Here is a 16956-nt window from a genome sequence, read left to right as displayed (position 1 = left end):
TTTTTTCATAATTGCTAAGAATTGGAAGCAACTAACATATCCTTCGATAGAGGAGTGTATAAACAAACCAGTATGTACATAAAATGGCACATTTATCAGCACTAAAAATAAATGAATTGTGTAGCCATGAAAAAAATGTCAACACTATGAATGCATGTGGCTAAGTTAAAGAGGCCAATATGAAAAGGCTACTTACTATATGATTCTAACTATATGACATTCTAGAAAGGTATAGAAACAGGAAAAGTGATCAGTGGGTTGCCAGGCATTGGTGGTGGATGATTAAACAAATGAATCAGTAGGAGACAGGAATCTTTAGGGTAGGGAAATTTATTCTGTTTGATGCTGTAATGATGGACAATGACACCATGCATTTAGCAAAATCCACTGAACTGTGCAAAACAATGAATGAACCCCAAGTATGGGCTTTAGTTAATACATTAATATTAGTTGTAGCAAGTGTATCATAAGAATAATAAAGTGTTAGGAATAGAAGGAACTGTCTGAGACAGAATGAGTATAATTGTATATAAGAACTTTCAGTACTTTAATTTTTCCACAAATTTCCTCTAAAAAATAAGATGCACTAGAAAAAAAGTGCAATAAAAATAATCATTCTGATCTCATGCTCTATTTTCAGTTTATAAAATCTTATAGTTTAGGTAGATGCTGACCTATATTACTGGTTTCAGGCTAACCAAATAGCCACCAGGGACTAATTTTTGCCATTCAAACTGTAATTGTTCCAGCATTTCCCCCACCACTTTATTTGTAACCTACATGAACTTATATCCAGATGGATTCCCCCATCCCTACAGTGTCATATTCCTCTCATTTCCCAAATTTATCTGACATTGACCAGAACAAGACAGAGAATAGAACATAAGGAAGAATGCTTCATCATCACATTGGTGCTTCCCCTTGCTTCCTTCTATTTCTAGTAAATAATTACATTCACAAGGACACACACACACACACACATACACAAGCACATATGGACACACACACCCTCACATACACACACAAGCATATCTGGAGGCAGGCTTACAGGTCTCACTGCCATGATCCTAAACTGTGGCTTTAGTTCCCATCATGTGTCCCTAGGCTTTCTCATGTATGACTTATTCTTTGTTCCCTGAAACTCCTTTCAGGAAAGAGCATCATTTCTCCCAAATCATCCAGTGATATTCATTGTGATATTTTTTCTTTTCACAGGGATGATAATCCATTGACAGACATTTTGGTGGTCCCTAGCCAGAATGTCAATAATAGGTGAGTTTGTTTTCTGTTATCTGCATGGGAAACCATTTTGGAGTCGTTATGACAACACACAACACACAGTTAATTTACAGCCTGTCAGAGTCTGTATGTAACCTGTTTGTGTTTTCTACCTAGATAAAAGAGTTGACCAGGTCAAACAATATGTACTCATGGTGTGATTCTGAACTTTAGAAACAAGAAACCAGAGCCTATCACAATTCAGAACCTAGGCAACTGTCAAAATACCTGTTTGTGAGATGGACAGTGACACAAGGGAGAAGAGAACCCATTTTGGAAGCAAAGACTTGGTAGATGTAGGCAGGGAGCACAGGAGGCCTCAGTGCAAAGAAGAGAGCTAATGTTCCCAGGATTAATCCCTCATGCTCCTGGGCACTGCCACCATGTGAGGCTAATCCACTCAGCCCAAACCCACTATCACATTGGGTGGAACTCTTGCTTCTAGCCTGCAGTGATTCAACCCTATCTATGGGGGCAGGAAAGGTAACCATGATGAGTTTAATCAAGGAGATGGTGAGAGGGGGGCTGATAAAGCAGGAAATCAGATGGGACAAGAGGTATAGGTACTTAGAACTTGAAGAGGTCTAGTAGTAGTTACAGAGAGTGGCTGCACAACAGGTATCAAAAGGAAGTTAGAAGGAGAAAGTCCTTGATTTCCACAGCACAGTGGGATGACAATAGTTTACAATAGCCTATTACATATTTTACAAAGAACTGGAAGAATCTCAACATCTCCAAATATAATGGAATAATAATGAGATGAAAATGCTAATTATCCTGCTTTTGTCAGTTTATGCTATATACATTTTAATTATTACAGTTAGTAAACTTTTTAAAATCTTGATGTATTAAGGTTTATTTTATAGGCCTAGGAATTTAATTTCCAACATATAAAACTTTTTTTCTTTACACAAAAAGGAGATACCTGTTTCCAAATAAATAAATAATTGTGAATTTTTTAGGTTTAAGTAAATTAAAGTTGTTGGTCAATTACAGCTAATTTGAATAAAAAATGAAGTTCATGAATTCATGTGGTATTTGATTATGTGCAGTTTAATCCTTAGCCCTGCTCCAAATGAAGCAGTATCCACTTATGGCGGAGTCAAAAATGAAAGGTTAGATACCTACTTGTACACAGATATATACATATATGTCTAAATTCATATTAAATGTCATTTCCTTCAAAACACTTTCTAAAGTATTGGCAGTGCCAACTTTTGTATGTAACATTTTTTTCTTTTTTTGCTTCAAGTTCTATAAAAGAGGAACAGGTCAGAAGAAACAGACTTGCTCCCATCTTGATGACTAGTAGCCAACATTCTTGGAAAACTATCAGATCACTTGTGCTTGCAACTCTAGTAGAGTATTCATTTGCTAGAGCTACTGTAACATCATATGACAAATTGAGTGTCTTAAACAAATTTATTATGTAACAGATCTAGCGGTTAGAACTCGAAAATGAATTTGTGTGGGTTGCCTTCTTTTGAGGTCTGTAACAATGAATCTGTTCTATGCCTCTCTCCTAGCTATTGCTGGTTGCTTGGTAGTTAGATTCCTTACCCAGGTCTCTGCTCACATCTGTATATGACAGGCTTTCTGTGTGTGCCTGCATTCACATTTTTTTCTTTTTATCGGGACACCAGTCATATTGGAGTAGGAGCTCACTCAATGCCAATAGAACCTCGTCTTAACTGCTTAGTTTCCAGTGAGCCTATTAGCACATCAGCTCACATTGTGAGTTACAAGGCTTAGGATATAATCAATCAAATTTAGGGGACAATATTCATTCTATAACATAAAGCAATTGAGGAGAAATCCTATTTGCAATAAGGAAAAGGTAAAATTGAGCACGGAGAAGAAGAGTCCTTAGCACAGAAAATAAAACTTATAAACCCTAGAAATGTCCCAAATCCTCACCATACCCATAACCCATGCCAGACCCACTATTGGATGAATGAACCTCTGGCTCAGATCTGCAGCTACCTGACCATATCTTATGGACAAGAACCACAAACATGTGTGAAAGCAAGGAGGTGAAGGTGAGACTTGAGTATCCAGAATTTAGGTGAGGTGAGAGTGATGTGTCCCTACAAATTAAAGTTAAGTTGATGTAAATGCCACCACAATGGGCTGTCACTCACTGGGACTAAGTTAATAATAGTTTTAGTTATATCTAGAGCAAGTCTAAGTGCATATAACTAAGAGTTTTATACTTGAAATATGAAGTCTTGTTCCTAATACCATCAACACTGGGTTTAAGTAGTAACTAAAGACTCCCTAGTTTTTCAGTACCTATAACTCTCTGGCCCCAAAACTAAGTTTATGATCTACTAGGTCATACATGAATGAATCAACATCATTAATAAATAAAGATATATTATTTTGCACTAAAGTAACTTGCCTTTTTATTTCATTTCCACAAACTTTAGGAAGGACCCTCAAACCTAAGAGTAAAAATCCATTTGTACCTACAATAACTGTACAGATTTCATCTAAAAACTTAGCTTGAAATCAGCATCCTTTCTGACTGTGTACTTTTGCTTTATAATCTCTTAGCCCAAACCAGGGTACACTGGACTCTGTCACTGTGGAAGACCCTAATGAATGGTAAGTTCAAATTTTTTTTAAAGATTTATTTTCATTCATTTGAAAGACAGAGTTATAAAGAGGTAGAGGCAGAGAGAGAGAGAAGTCTTCCATTCACTGGTCCAACTTTCCAAATGGCTGCAGTGACTGGAACTAGGCCAATCTGAACTAAGGTGCCAGAAGCTTTCTCCAGGTATCCCACATGAGTTCAGGGGTTCTCTGCTGCCTTCTTAAGGTGCACCAGCAAAAAAGCTGGATTGGAAGTGGAGCAGCCAAGACTTCACCCAGCACCTATGTGGGATGCCCAGCACTGCAGACCAGGGTTTTAACCCGCTACACCACAGGTACAGCCCCTGGATGTTCAAATAAATTTTAATATATATATATATATATATATATATATATATATACAAATAAATATATATGTATATGTAATCACACATAGATATTTCTGTCATCACCTGCTGAAACAGTACAATAAAGGATTAAGGATGGGATTAGTAAAATTTACTCTCAGGAATATTCTTAGGAATACAGGGTGTCCTGATACTTTCTAAATCTCACTGTAGGATCTGTGGAGAACTTTCTATTTTCCTGAGATCAAATTATACATAAGATACACTGGTTATGGAAAGCATACCTCTTCCAGTCAGTAGGTTTCTCACTCTTAATTAGTAGTAGACAGTCACTTAGGAAAATGTAAAGTGTCTCCACTTGAATAGTCCAGTGAAGAAAAGCATCCTATTTGGAGCGAAGATGAGAAAGTAGCAGAAAGGCAGCCGTGGGGCCCTCCTAGAAATGATCTGATCTACTGGAACCTGGATGTGTGCCTCACTGTCCATGCTCTGCCATGTGAGCCTGCCTCCCCAAACCCTGCTCAAGGCTGCAGCCATTCAACCCTATCTCATGGACAGAAGACAATGATGGGCGAAATAAGGAGATGATGAAAGAACTTGAGAATCAGGACGTTAGAGAGGGTAAGAGGGTTGTTTCCTGTAACCTACAGAAAATCTGAAATAAATGCAACTCTAGAAGGCTTTTATACCTTGGGGTTCAAATAAGTTACTTCATTATGGAAACATTTCTATTTTCACAGACCTGTGGTATTCATTACCAACATATAAAGTCTCATTTTCATTAAAAAGGGTCAACAAGTTCAAGTTAATGGTATACACAAGTGCATTTACATATCAGTAGTTCATAGGTTGTAGCATAATTTTTAACTGTTTGCTCAAAAAGTAATTTTGAGTTACATTTTGTGTTTGTATTTAAATTCTTAATAGCCAGTATGATTTTACATCTGGTGCCTGGGATCTAGCTCCCAGCGATAGCTATGACATAAATAAATCAACTATAATATATGGACAAGTATGCATTGCCAGATAAATATAGATATATGCTAATGATATGTACAAATATAGAGAGGATACATATATAGACACTCACAAAAGCAAATATACCAGAAGAAGGAGAAGACAGAAGTGTGGCAAACTTCTTGAGTGGAGCATGGCAAGAGAGTCTTTGACACTTTTAATGTTCTCACTGTGGCATATGTAGATACTTTCCCCAAGTTCTGCACAGATTTGGATAAAAGATGAGCATGTCATAAGAGGAATACTTCTTCCTCCTGGTAATATTCACATTGAGTAACCCCTAGACAAAGCTCTAAGGAAACTTTCAAAACGCCTGTGTGTTAGACTTTACTGTACTGGCGGATGAAAGGAAAGAGTCTTATTTGGAGCCAGGAGGAGGTGCCAGTGGATAGAAAGAAGAGGAGCCTGTAGCAGAGAAGAAGGGAGCTAATGGAACCTGGGTGTGTTCCTCATCCTCCAGGTCTCTGCCACCATATGAGGCTGGTGCCTGAAAACAAACTCACCATCACACTAATAGAGCCACTCACACATAAATTTACTTGACCTTCTCTGAGGGGCAGGAATGACAGCCATTTGGAATGAAATAAGGAGGTGATAGGTGTACTTAGGAAGCACAGCACTTGTTGAAGTAAGAGTGATGTATAATCATAAAGTGAAGTTGAATTTGAAATAAATTCTACCACAAAAGCCTTTTACACATCAATATTAAGATAATCAGAACATAAAACTGGACCAGCCTAAGGAAATCATTAGCACCATATAAACTCATCCCTGATTTTTTTTTTTTTGACAGGCAGAGTGGACAGTGAGAGAGAGATAGAGAGAAAGGTCTTCCTTTTACCGTTGGTTCACCCTCCAATGGCTGCCGCGGTAGGTGCGCTGCGGCCGGCGCACCGCACTGATCCGATGGCAGGAGCCAGGTGCTTATCCTGGTCTCCCATGGGGTGCAGGGCCCAAGCACTTGGGCCATCCTCCACTGCACTCCCTGGCCACAGCAGAGAGCTGGCCTGGAAGAGGAGCAACTGGGACAGGATCGGTGCCCCGACTGGGACTAGAACCCAGTGTGCCGGCACCAAAAGCCAGATTCATGTGGGTATAGGAGGAAGAACAGCTATAATCCAAAAGTTGTACTTGCAAAATGTACATTTATTAAATAAAAGCTCTCTATAAAAAAGCCAGTTTCAAATGAGTAACAAAGAGATACATATTAAAGCATCAAGTTTTAGAATAATGTGTGTCAGACGCACTATTTAATCTTTAGACCTTATAAAAGAGATGGCTAACATTTTTCTGTAATAGCATAGACAAAATAAGAACTTAAATAATAATCTCACAGCTAGATTTACTTCGTCATCAGTGAAGTAAACAGTAAGTAGAAAAAACCTCCCTTTCAGAGCAAAGGGAAAGAAAGTTTTTAAGTGAGAATATAATTTTCCTCATGGGCATTGTCTACCTTAGAAAAACTACTACAGAAAATGCCTGTGAGTATAGACTTGTAGTTCAGGCCACCGAAGATTAGAAATGGGACTTGGGCACTCCCTTGACTTGCATCCTCTGGTCTGCTTTAACAAAAACCAGGAGGAAAAGAAAGCTAAGCATCAGAAGCAATGGGTGGCAGGCCTATTAATGGCTGATCTGTACAGTGATCTGCCCTCAAGGAGACCCAACAGGCCAGTCCACTGCAGTGGCTTTCAATGTGGTAAGCCTGGGCTTCAGCAGAAGTCAGCTTGTGAAGAGCCCTGGCAGCTCTGCCAAGAGTTGGATCACTGGAAATGGACCTGCCCTGGAGTTGAAGGATGCCAAGGTCAGAGCCACAGATCTTATTGGCTCTAAGCTGAAAAGCCCTTCACTCAGCCCAACTTCCAAAATGACCACTACAGCTGAGGGTATGGTCAAGTAGGGTCAGCAACATTGCAGGCAGAACTGTAAATTTCTTGTTAGAGAGCCCCCAGCTCTCCTCCCAGGCCAGCCAAGTAATGAAAGTCAACAGAGTGCCTTCCCCTAGGAGGTTCACACCTCCCTTAGGATATACCCCATGTGAAGAGATAGATAGGTCTGGGCCTCTTAACTTACAAGGCCTAAAGCCCACCAGATTATTATCAAGCCCCTTCTATCAGGTTCTGTTTGCCTCTCAGTCAGAAAACTTCATTGTAGCTTAGACAGCACCTTTCTTAGCTCCTCTAATAATGACTCTGTCTTTTGTTCTAGACCCTGTCTATCACACTTGGGCCTCATTCCTTCGTAATCATAACTTCTACTCTACCTCCAATGGCTCTACTCCCAACCTGTGTGTACTGATGGTCCTCTTCCCCACTTCATGCTGTATAATTGTTCAAACCTGGTAAATGCCACTCTTAGGATCATTGGTTACTATCCTCACCCTGTCTTTTATGAACTTGTCTAAATATGATCAGAGTCGGGGAACTTGGAAGGCTTCCATAGCCTTGGCAACTCATGACGACAGCCTAGGGTGGTTACTGGCGCCATAAACTAGAGTGTCAATTTGTTGGGTCAACAACAGGAGCCACTGTGCACTTGCTCCTCATGTGGGATCTCTGTCCTTAATGTGCTGTACATTTTGATTTAATGCTATAACTAGTACTCCAACAGTATGTTTCACTTTGTGTTTCTATGTGGGTGAAAACTGTTGAAATCTTTACTTAATATATACTAAATTGATCTTCTGTATATAAAGAGAATTGAAAATGAATCTTGATGTGAATGGAAGGGGAGAGGGAGCAGGAGAGGGGATGGTTGCGGGTGGGAGGGAAGTTATGGGAGGGGGAAGCCATTGTAATCCATAAGCTGTACACTGGAAATTTATATTCATTAAATAAAAGTTTAAAAAGAAAAGAATAATGTGATCACCTGACCAAAAGTAAGGCATAATCACATGATTTGTGCCTACATTCTATTCTTTAATCCTTTACTCCCCCTTGAATGAATTGACATTAGAAATCTATGAAAAACCCATCATTGAAATGTAAGTTATAAGCAAATGGAAAAAGATACTTCAAAAAGTTTGAGGAAAAAAAAGTTTAATGAAGAGGAACAGTGTTTGGGGCAGCAGAATAAGCTGCCACTTGTAATGCTGCATCCCATATTGGAGTGGCAATTCAAGTCCCAGCTGCTCCACTTCCAATCCAGCTTCTTACTAATGCTCTGGGCACCCATGTGGGAGACCAACATGGAGTTACTGGCTCTTGGTTTCAGCCTTACCAGCCCCAGCTTTTTGTCCATTTGGGGAATAAACCAGCATCCTCTGCCACTTTTCCCAGGCCATTAGCAAGCACTTAGGACACAAACTAGCATCCATATGGCATGCCAGCATCAGAGGTGTTGGCTTTACCCACTGTGCCACAATGCTGGCCCCTGACTATATATTTTATAATCCATTAGTTTACAGTGAATGAACTGATATCAGTGAAATATGTGGAGCCTGTTAATAAAATATGTTAAACACTAACACATGCAGGAGACTTCAAAAAGTTCACAGGAAAGGATCAGATTTTGGTGCAGTGATTGTCACCACTTGGGACACTCACATCCCTTAACAGAGTGCCTAGTTTTCCTCCTGGCTTCTCACTTTCATGTCAGCTTCCTGCTAATACACACCCTGGAGGTAGCAAGTAATGGCTGAAGTGCTTCTTTCTTGTTGTTCAAGTGGAGACCTGGATTGAGTTCAGGTTATTGGCTTCAGCCTGGCCCCAATTGTGTGTGTTGCAGGGATCTGGAGAGTGAACCAACCAAGAGAAGATCCTTCTATTTGTTTCTCAGTCTTTTTGCCTTCAAATAAAGTGAAGAAAAAAGGGGTCTTGGAGAGTTGGGCATTTGACACAGTGGGTACTATGTCATTTGAGATCCAACTTCCTGTGTCAAAGCATCTGCATTTTAGTGCGGGCCCCATCCCTGATGCCAGCTTCCTCCTAATGTGCATGCTAGAAGGCAGTCAGGTATTTGGATCCTTGCCAAGGATCTGGAAGACCAGATTGAGTTCCTGGTTCCAGGCTTTGGCACAGGCCAGTTCTGGCTGTTGCAGGCACAGGTGAAGTAAACTGATAGGTAGGAGGCTGTCACTTTGCAGAAAAACTGAACATGAATCTTGAGTCATTTTATTCCACAGAACAGATACTCATTACAAATATACAATGTGCAATTTTAATGCAAAAGTGTATTTTCACAAAGATAGTTATATTCCTTTGTTTATATCTATAGAGCTTTTAAAGCATTGTTTGTAAAGCTGATCTGATATAGATAACTTTCTTCAATTTGTTTGTCTTAGAATATCTTTCCCTTCATTTATGAAATATAGCTAATGTGGTTAAAGTATTCTGTAAGACTTTTTCAGAATTTTGAATATATTATTCTATTTTCCAAATGATTTTTATTCAAATTCAGATGTTTTTTCTTCCATTTGATCAAGTCTGTGGTTGAGGTTTTTTTTTTAATTAAACTTTTATTTAATGAATATAAATTTCCAAAGTACAGCTTATGGGTTACAATGGCTTCCCCCTCCAAAAACTTCCCTCCCACCTCAACCCTCCCCTTTCCCGCTCCCTCTCCCCTTCCAATCACGTCATGATTCATTTTCAATTCTCAGTTTAGTATATATTAGGTAATGATTTCAACAGTTTGCCGCCATATAGCAACACATAGTGAAAAAAAAATACTGTTAGAGTACTAGTTATAGCATTAAATAAGAGTGTACAGCACATTAAAGACAGAGATCCTACATAATATTTTTTTAAAAGAATTAATTAATTTTCTATGCCATTTCCAATTTAACACCAGGGTTTTTTTTTCATTTCCAATTATCTTTATATACAGAAGATCGATTCAGTATATAATTAGTAAAGATCTCATCAGTTTGTACCCACGCAGAAACACAAAGTGGAAAAATACTGTTTCAGTACTAGTTATAGCATCACTGCACATTAGATAACACATTAAGAACAGATCCCACATGGGATGTAAGTACACAGTGACTCCTGTTGCTGACTTAACAATTTGACACTCCTGTTCATGGCGTCAGTAATCTCCCTAGGCTCTAGTCATGAGTTGCCAGGGCTATGGAAGCGTTTAGAGTTCGCTGACTTTGATCTTATTCCGATAGGGTCATAGTCAAAGTGGAAATTCTCTCCTCCCTTCAGAGAAAGGTACTTCCTTTCAACTTTATTTTCTGCTTGATCTGTTGAGTTTGTTTCCAAGATTTGTTTGGTTCTTCTTCAAGATGTCTACCTCCTTCCTGAATGTCTCATTGATATCATGCATTATTTTCTGATTTTATTTAACTATTTGTCTGTGTTCACTTGTATCTCTTTGATAATCCATATAATCCCTCTTCTGAATTCTTCTTCAGTCATTTCATCAATCACTTTTTATTTGAGATTTGATACAAGAATGGTATTCTGTTCCTTTTTAAGCATCATGGCACCTTATTTTTTCATATTACTTGTGAACCTACATTGAGAATTGCATATCTGGTAGATAAGATGTCTCTATGTTCTCTTATTTATTAGCTTTCATGATAATATACTTTTCAGGATTTGACATGGAGTGTCAATTTGGCAGGCAATGTTGGCTTTGGTTTCACTTGGGTACTGTAGCATGGTGTTATCATTTATTTGACTGTAATCAATGCCTACAGTGTTGGAATCAGAGTAACTCACAGTTTCCAGGGGTCATGCCAGAGTGGAGATACTCTAGACCTGTGTAGAACACACAGTAGTGAGGGGAGAGGTCTCCACTGTTAGGCCATTCCTGTAATGGAAGTGGTAGCACCTGAATAAGGATGAATATTTCCTCTGACACCATCAGGATGTACTCTTCAGTTGGAGGAATTAGCTTTAGCTGGCCACCCCACAGAATGTGGGGCACTTGTAGAACCCACACTCAGTTCCAAAAGCAGAATTCACAGATGGGGAAGAGAGAGCTTGATGGGAGGAGAGGGCTGCAAGGGAGCATAGCTCCCATCTTCAGTCCTGTGGCAGGCCCACATTGGCTGATTGCAGAAGTCCAGCACTCTCCTGGTACCTGCTGTTAGTCTCCCTAATTGGCACAATAGCTGGTATGAGGCTGGACCACAGCCAGGAATCCAGGACATTCTTCCAGGTCTCCCATGTGGATGCATGGGCCCGAGAACTTGGGTCATCTTCTGTCACTTTCCCAGGCACATTAGCAGGGAGCTTGATCAGAAGTGGAGCAGCAGGGAAGCAGAGCAGTGCCCAATGGGATGCAAGCATCCTAGGTTCAGCTTAACCTATGCCACTACATCAGCCTCCATAATGTTACATATCTAATAAAAATACCTACCAAGTTCAAACAGTGATATAACATGACCATCTGAAGATCAGCCAGTTCACGTCCAGAGTGACTGTAGTCATTTGAACAAAAGTAATAAGATAAAATCCTGTGTGATTTCTGACTATATATCTTTATATTCCCTTAGCTCAAACCCAAATGAGACAACATCCATTACTTTTGTGGAATCCATCAATGAAAAGTGAGTGAAAAACCAATTCAATGTGTGTATATGTATATATGAATCCCCCAAATGACACAGGTAAGTATATACAATCCTTAAAATTATGCTACTAACTATGCACTGATTGATAGTTAAATACACATGTGCATGTCACTAACTTGAACATGGAAGGCATTTCTGAAAATTAAAAATGAAGCTTCATATGACAATAATGAATACCTCAGGACTATTAAAACAAAAGTAAATCCGGAGTGAAATAACTATTCTTTTAATCCCTAGCCTATAAGGGTTGCATTTACGTCAGATGACATATTTTTACCTGTGTATATAGATGTGTTGTGTGTATGTGTATAGGTGTTTGCATGAATAATCATCAAAAGGAGCATGGAATATCTTTTCTCTCCTTTCACTTTCAGTCTGCATGCATCTTCGTTGGTGAGATGTGTTTCTTGTAGGCAACAAATACATGGGTTTTGTTTTTTAATCCATTCAGACAGTCTCTGTCCTTTAACTTGAGAGTTGAGGCCATTTACATTCAAGGTGACTATTGATAAGAAATGACTTTGGCCTGCAATTTTTCCTTTACTATTCCTATTTTTTTTTACTTTGGATTCCTTTGTGTTTTTACTGGGGGATTTTCTGCCTTTATCTTCTCTTTGGTAGGGATGGCCATTTTTCTGTGTTTCTGTGTGCAGCACATCCTGAAGCATCTTTTGCAAGGCTGGATGGGTGATGACAAATTCTTTGAATTTCTCTTTGTTATGGAAGGTCTTTATTTCACCTTCATTCAAAAATTATAGCTTTTCCAGATACAGTACTCTGGGTTGACAGTTTTTTTTTTCTCAAGATGGAATGTATCTCACCATTCTCTCATAGCCTGTAATGTTTGTGATGAAAAGTCCACTGTGAGTCTAATTAGAAATACTCTGAAAGTGATCTAGCATTTTGCTCATGCCATTTTACAATCTTCTCTTTATGGTTTTCTGTAGAGAGTTTGATTAAAATGTGTTGTCATGGGGAGGATCTTCTCTGGTCATGTGTATTAGGAGTTCTATGTGCTTCCTTTACTTGGTTGTCTCTTTCTTTCTCCAAAATGGGAAGTTTTCTATTATTATTAAATGAAAAAGGCCTTATGGTACTTTCTCTTTTCATGCCTTCAGGAACTTCTAGGACCCATATACTTGATCACTTGATAGTGCCTTGTAGATTTCCAACAGTGTGTTTTAGTTTTCCAATTTCTTCTTGTTCCTTTTGGTCTGACATATAATTTCCTTCAATTTGTCTTCTAAGTTGGATATTCTTTCTTCTAGTTCACAAATTCTCTTGTTAAGGCTTTCCATTGCATTTTTTGTTTGTTCTATTGAATTCTTCATTTCTAAGATTTCATTTTGATTTCTCTTTAAGATCTCAATTTCATGGGATAAATTTTTATTCATTTCATGTATGGATTTCATTAGTTTGTGCATTTGCTTCTGATTACATCTGAGTAATCCTACAATAAATTTTTTGAATTCCAGTTCTAGCGTTTCTTCAATCTCTTCACCTTTATAATCTAGTATTGAAGTGTTGTATTCTTTTGGAAGCCATCATGCTTTTTTCCTTATTCTTGTTTCTTGAATTGGTGCATTTATTATTTAGCATTTCTTGAGATACTCATTGGTTTCTTTGTCTTTTTGCTGTGGTAGCTTTTATCTTTGGATTATGCCTCTGTATTAGCAGAGTGTCAATTTTTTCAGTGAATACCTAGAGGTGTCTGGTGGCTGTGGTCAGCAAGCTCTGTTCAGTACTCCAGGGTGAAGGCAGTGTCTAAGGTGACACATGGGCTGGGCGTGGAAAATCTTTTTTTTAATCAGAGGGGAAATTTTTTCTGCTCTGTTGACATAGCCTCAGCTCACCTCTTCTCCTCAAATGAGACTGGTGCCTGGACGCTAGCCCCAGTGGGTATAATATTTGTTCATTCTGCCACTAGGACCACACCAAGGATCAGTTCACTCTTCAGTGTAAACTCAGATTCCCCAGCAATGTCCCTCACCAGGGAACCTGGGAGCCCTGAGCATGTGGAGCCTCCCACAGTGACTGCCCAAAGTCCCAGCCACACCCCATAAAGATTCATTTCTATTAAAAACACATACCAAGTTCAAACAGTGATATAACATGACCATCTGAAGATCAACCAGTTCACATTCAAAGTAACTGTTGTCATTTGAGCAAAAATAGTAAGATAAAATCCTGTGTAATTTCTGACCATATATCTTTATATTCCCTTAGCTTACAATCAGAAGACTCAAAATCCATTACCGATGTGGAATCCATCAATGACAAGTGAGTGAAAAACAAATTCAATATGTGTGTATGTATACATGAATTCCCCAAGACACTGGTAAGTATATACAATCCTTAAAATTAAGCTACTACCTGTGAACTGATTGATATTTAAATACACATGTGCATATCACTAATTTGAACTTGGTAGGTATTTTTGAAAATTAAAAATGAAGCTTCATATGACAATAATGAATATCTCAGGACTATTAAAACAGAAATATATCCAGAGTGAAATTTTAACTACTCTTTTAATCCCTAATCTATAAGGGTTGCATTTATGTCAGATTACATATATTTGTCTGTGTATGTATATGTGGTATGTGTGTATGTGTTTAGGTGGGTGGATGAATAATCATCAAAAACTCACGGAGCAGCCCACATTGTAGTGCAGCAGGTTAATATTACTTGCAACTAAGGCATCACAGATTACGGTGCTTGTCCCAGTCTTGGCTGCACCCCTTCCAGTCCAACTTCCTGTTAATGTATCTGGGAAGGACGTGGCTGATGATCCAGTGTTGGGCCCTGTTACCTGCAAGGGAAACTGACATAGAGTTTCTGCCTCCTGATGTTGGCCTGGTCCAGCTGCAGTCATTGAAGCCATGTAGGGAGTGAATTAGTAAAGGCCAGGTATCTCTCTCTCCATCACTCTGCCTCTCAACTAAATCTTTTTTAAAACCAAAATGAATGGAAATATAAGTTATGAAATAACTATGCCTGTATTTAAAAATGTTTGCATTATAATAAGCTTATCATTCAATTCCATTTTCATGGACTTTTTTTAAAAGATTTTATTTATTTATTTGAGAGGTAGAGTTACAGACAGTGACAGGGAGAGACAAAGAGAGAGAAAGTTCTTCCTTCCATTGGTTCACTCCCCAAACAATTGCAATGGCTGAAGCTGCACTGATACAAAGCCAGTCACCAGGTGCTTCTTCTCAGTCTCCCATGAGGTTGCAGGGCCTCAAGTACTTGAGCCAACTTCTACTGCTTTTCCAGGCCATAGCAAGGGAGATAGATTGGAAAAGGAGCAGCCGGGACTCAAACCAGCCCCCACATGGGATGCTGGCACCACAGGCAAAGGATTAACCTACTGCACCATGGCGCCAGCCACCATGAACATTTTTAATTGCTCTCATACACACCTAGATATTTCTATCAACACCACACATGTAGAAACATAATACAATGAAAGAAAACAGTTGAGTCTTGTGAAATTTACTGTGAAGGAGGGTCCTTGAGAACATTTCAATATGTGTAGAGAACTTTTTGTCTTTCTTAGGTCAAATTTGGTAACAGAATCAGAAGTCATGAAAGGCATGCCTCTTCCAGTCAGTATCTTTGTCACTTTTAGTTTGGGACAAACAGTCCCTTAGGAAACTCAGGCTTGCCATTTGTGAGTCTCTGCTAGAGTGGGCTGAAGAAGGAGAGATTTACATTTGGAGAAAGAGGAGGAAGTAGTCATCAGGGAACTCTGGTGTTCTCAGCAGAATTGATCAGGGCTAATGGAACCTGGATTTGTGCCTCATCTTCCAAACTCTGCCACCACATAAGGCTGGTGTCTCCACTCAGTATCACTTAGGAGGGAGCCCCTGACTCAGGCCTGCAGCTACTTGACCATATGGCATAGGCAAGAGAAACAATGATGCATGGAAGTAAGGAAGTGAAGGACTTGAGAATCAGAAATATAAGTAGGGTAAAAGGGACATTTCCTGTAACTTACAGTGAAATCTGACAGAAATGGAACCCTAAAGTACTTTTACAGCTTGGCGTTAATATAATAGTTACTTCACTCTGGATATACGTCTATTTTCATAGACCTGAGATACTTATTACTGGTATATAAACCCTTATTGCTAATTTTTAAAAAGACCTACCAATTTCAAATTAATGATTTATACAAGTGCATTTAAATGTCAATCATTTCATGGGTAGTACCATAGTTTTAGCTATGTGACCCTCAAAAGAGTTTAGAATTATGTGTTGTGTATGACTATGTACTCTCATGTTTCTTTAGTCCATCCTCTAATGACTTGATGCCAGTAGCCTCTGATGGAGTCACTAATGAAACGTGAGTTATAAAATAAACACTTAAAGATATATATGTATATGTATATATATGCATATGTGTATGGAAATCCTCCTTTCAACATATACACACAATATTAAAATATACACATATATTGGAATGCACACAAGCATACACACACACACAAAGGAAAGAATGACAGAAGAGTGGAGTTTTTGAGATTCACTGACAAGGATATCAATAGCAACATATGTCACTATTTTTTAATTTTCTCAGTGGAGAATCTGTAGGTAACTCTCTTTTTTTGGTCAAGTTGGATAAAGGAGCTACATGTTATAAGACACATCCTTATTCCTGTTAGGATCTTGTCTACTTTAAGTAGTAGCAATCCAAGGCTCACCAGATTTAACTTTTTATGTCTGATTTAACTTTTTATAAGACTACTGTGAGGCTGGCGCTGTGGCATAGCAAATAAATCCGCCGCCTGCAATGTCGGCATCCCCATATGGGCACCAGTTTGAGTCCTGATTGCTCCACTTCCAATCCAGCTCTCTGCTGATGACCTGGGGAAGCAGTAGAAGATGGCCTGAGTCCTTGGGCCCCTGCACCCAGGTGAGAGACGCAGAAGAAGCTCCTGGCTCCTGGCTTTGGGTTGGCCTAGCTCAACTATTGCAGCAATCTGGGGAGTGAACCAGTGGATAGAAGACCTCTCTCTCTCTCTCTCTCTCTCTCTCTCTCTCTCTCTCTCTGCCTCTCCTTCTCTCTGTATGTAACTCTGACTTTCAAATAAATAAATCTTAAAAAATCATATTAAAAAAAAGACCTTACTGGATTGGACAGAAGGAGGAGAGAATCCTTTTTGGTGCCAGAAGAAGGCAGCAGTG

The 16956-nt window shown here is 39.0% G+C and overlaps 1 protein-coding gene across 1 annotated transcript in view; it reads left to right on the top strand.

Moving 5' to 3' along the window:
• LOC133762097 (phosphatidylinositol 3,4,5-trisphosphate 3-phosphatase TPTE2-like) overlaps positions 1-16956 on the top strand; it is a 110750-nt gene that overhangs the window by 25123 nt on the left and 68671 nt on the right. Inside the window, exons 5-9 of the mRNA XM_062195171.1 lie at positions 1216-1272; positions 3835-3885; positions 11686-11739; positions 13990-14043; positions 16061-16114. Of these exons, the coding sequence (XP_062051155.1) occupies positions 1216-1272; positions 3835-3885; positions 11686-11739; positions 13990-14043; positions 16061-16114 (270 nt within the window). The remainder of the gene's footprint in view (positions 1-1215; positions 1273-3834; positions 3886-11685; positions 11740-13989; positions 14044-16060; positions 16115-16956) is intronic.

The sequence above is a fragment of the Lepus europaeus genome, chromosome 6 (genome assembly GCF_033115175.1).
Source record: "Lepus europaeus isolate LE1 chromosome 6, mLepTim1.pri, whole genome shotgun sequence".
NCBI classification, from domain to species: Eukaryota; Metazoa; Chordata; class Mammalia; order Lagomorpha; family Leporidae; genus Lepus; species Lepus europaeus.
Note: the sequence above shows the minus strand (reverse complement) of the source record. Positions and strands in the feature narration are given on the sequence as shown.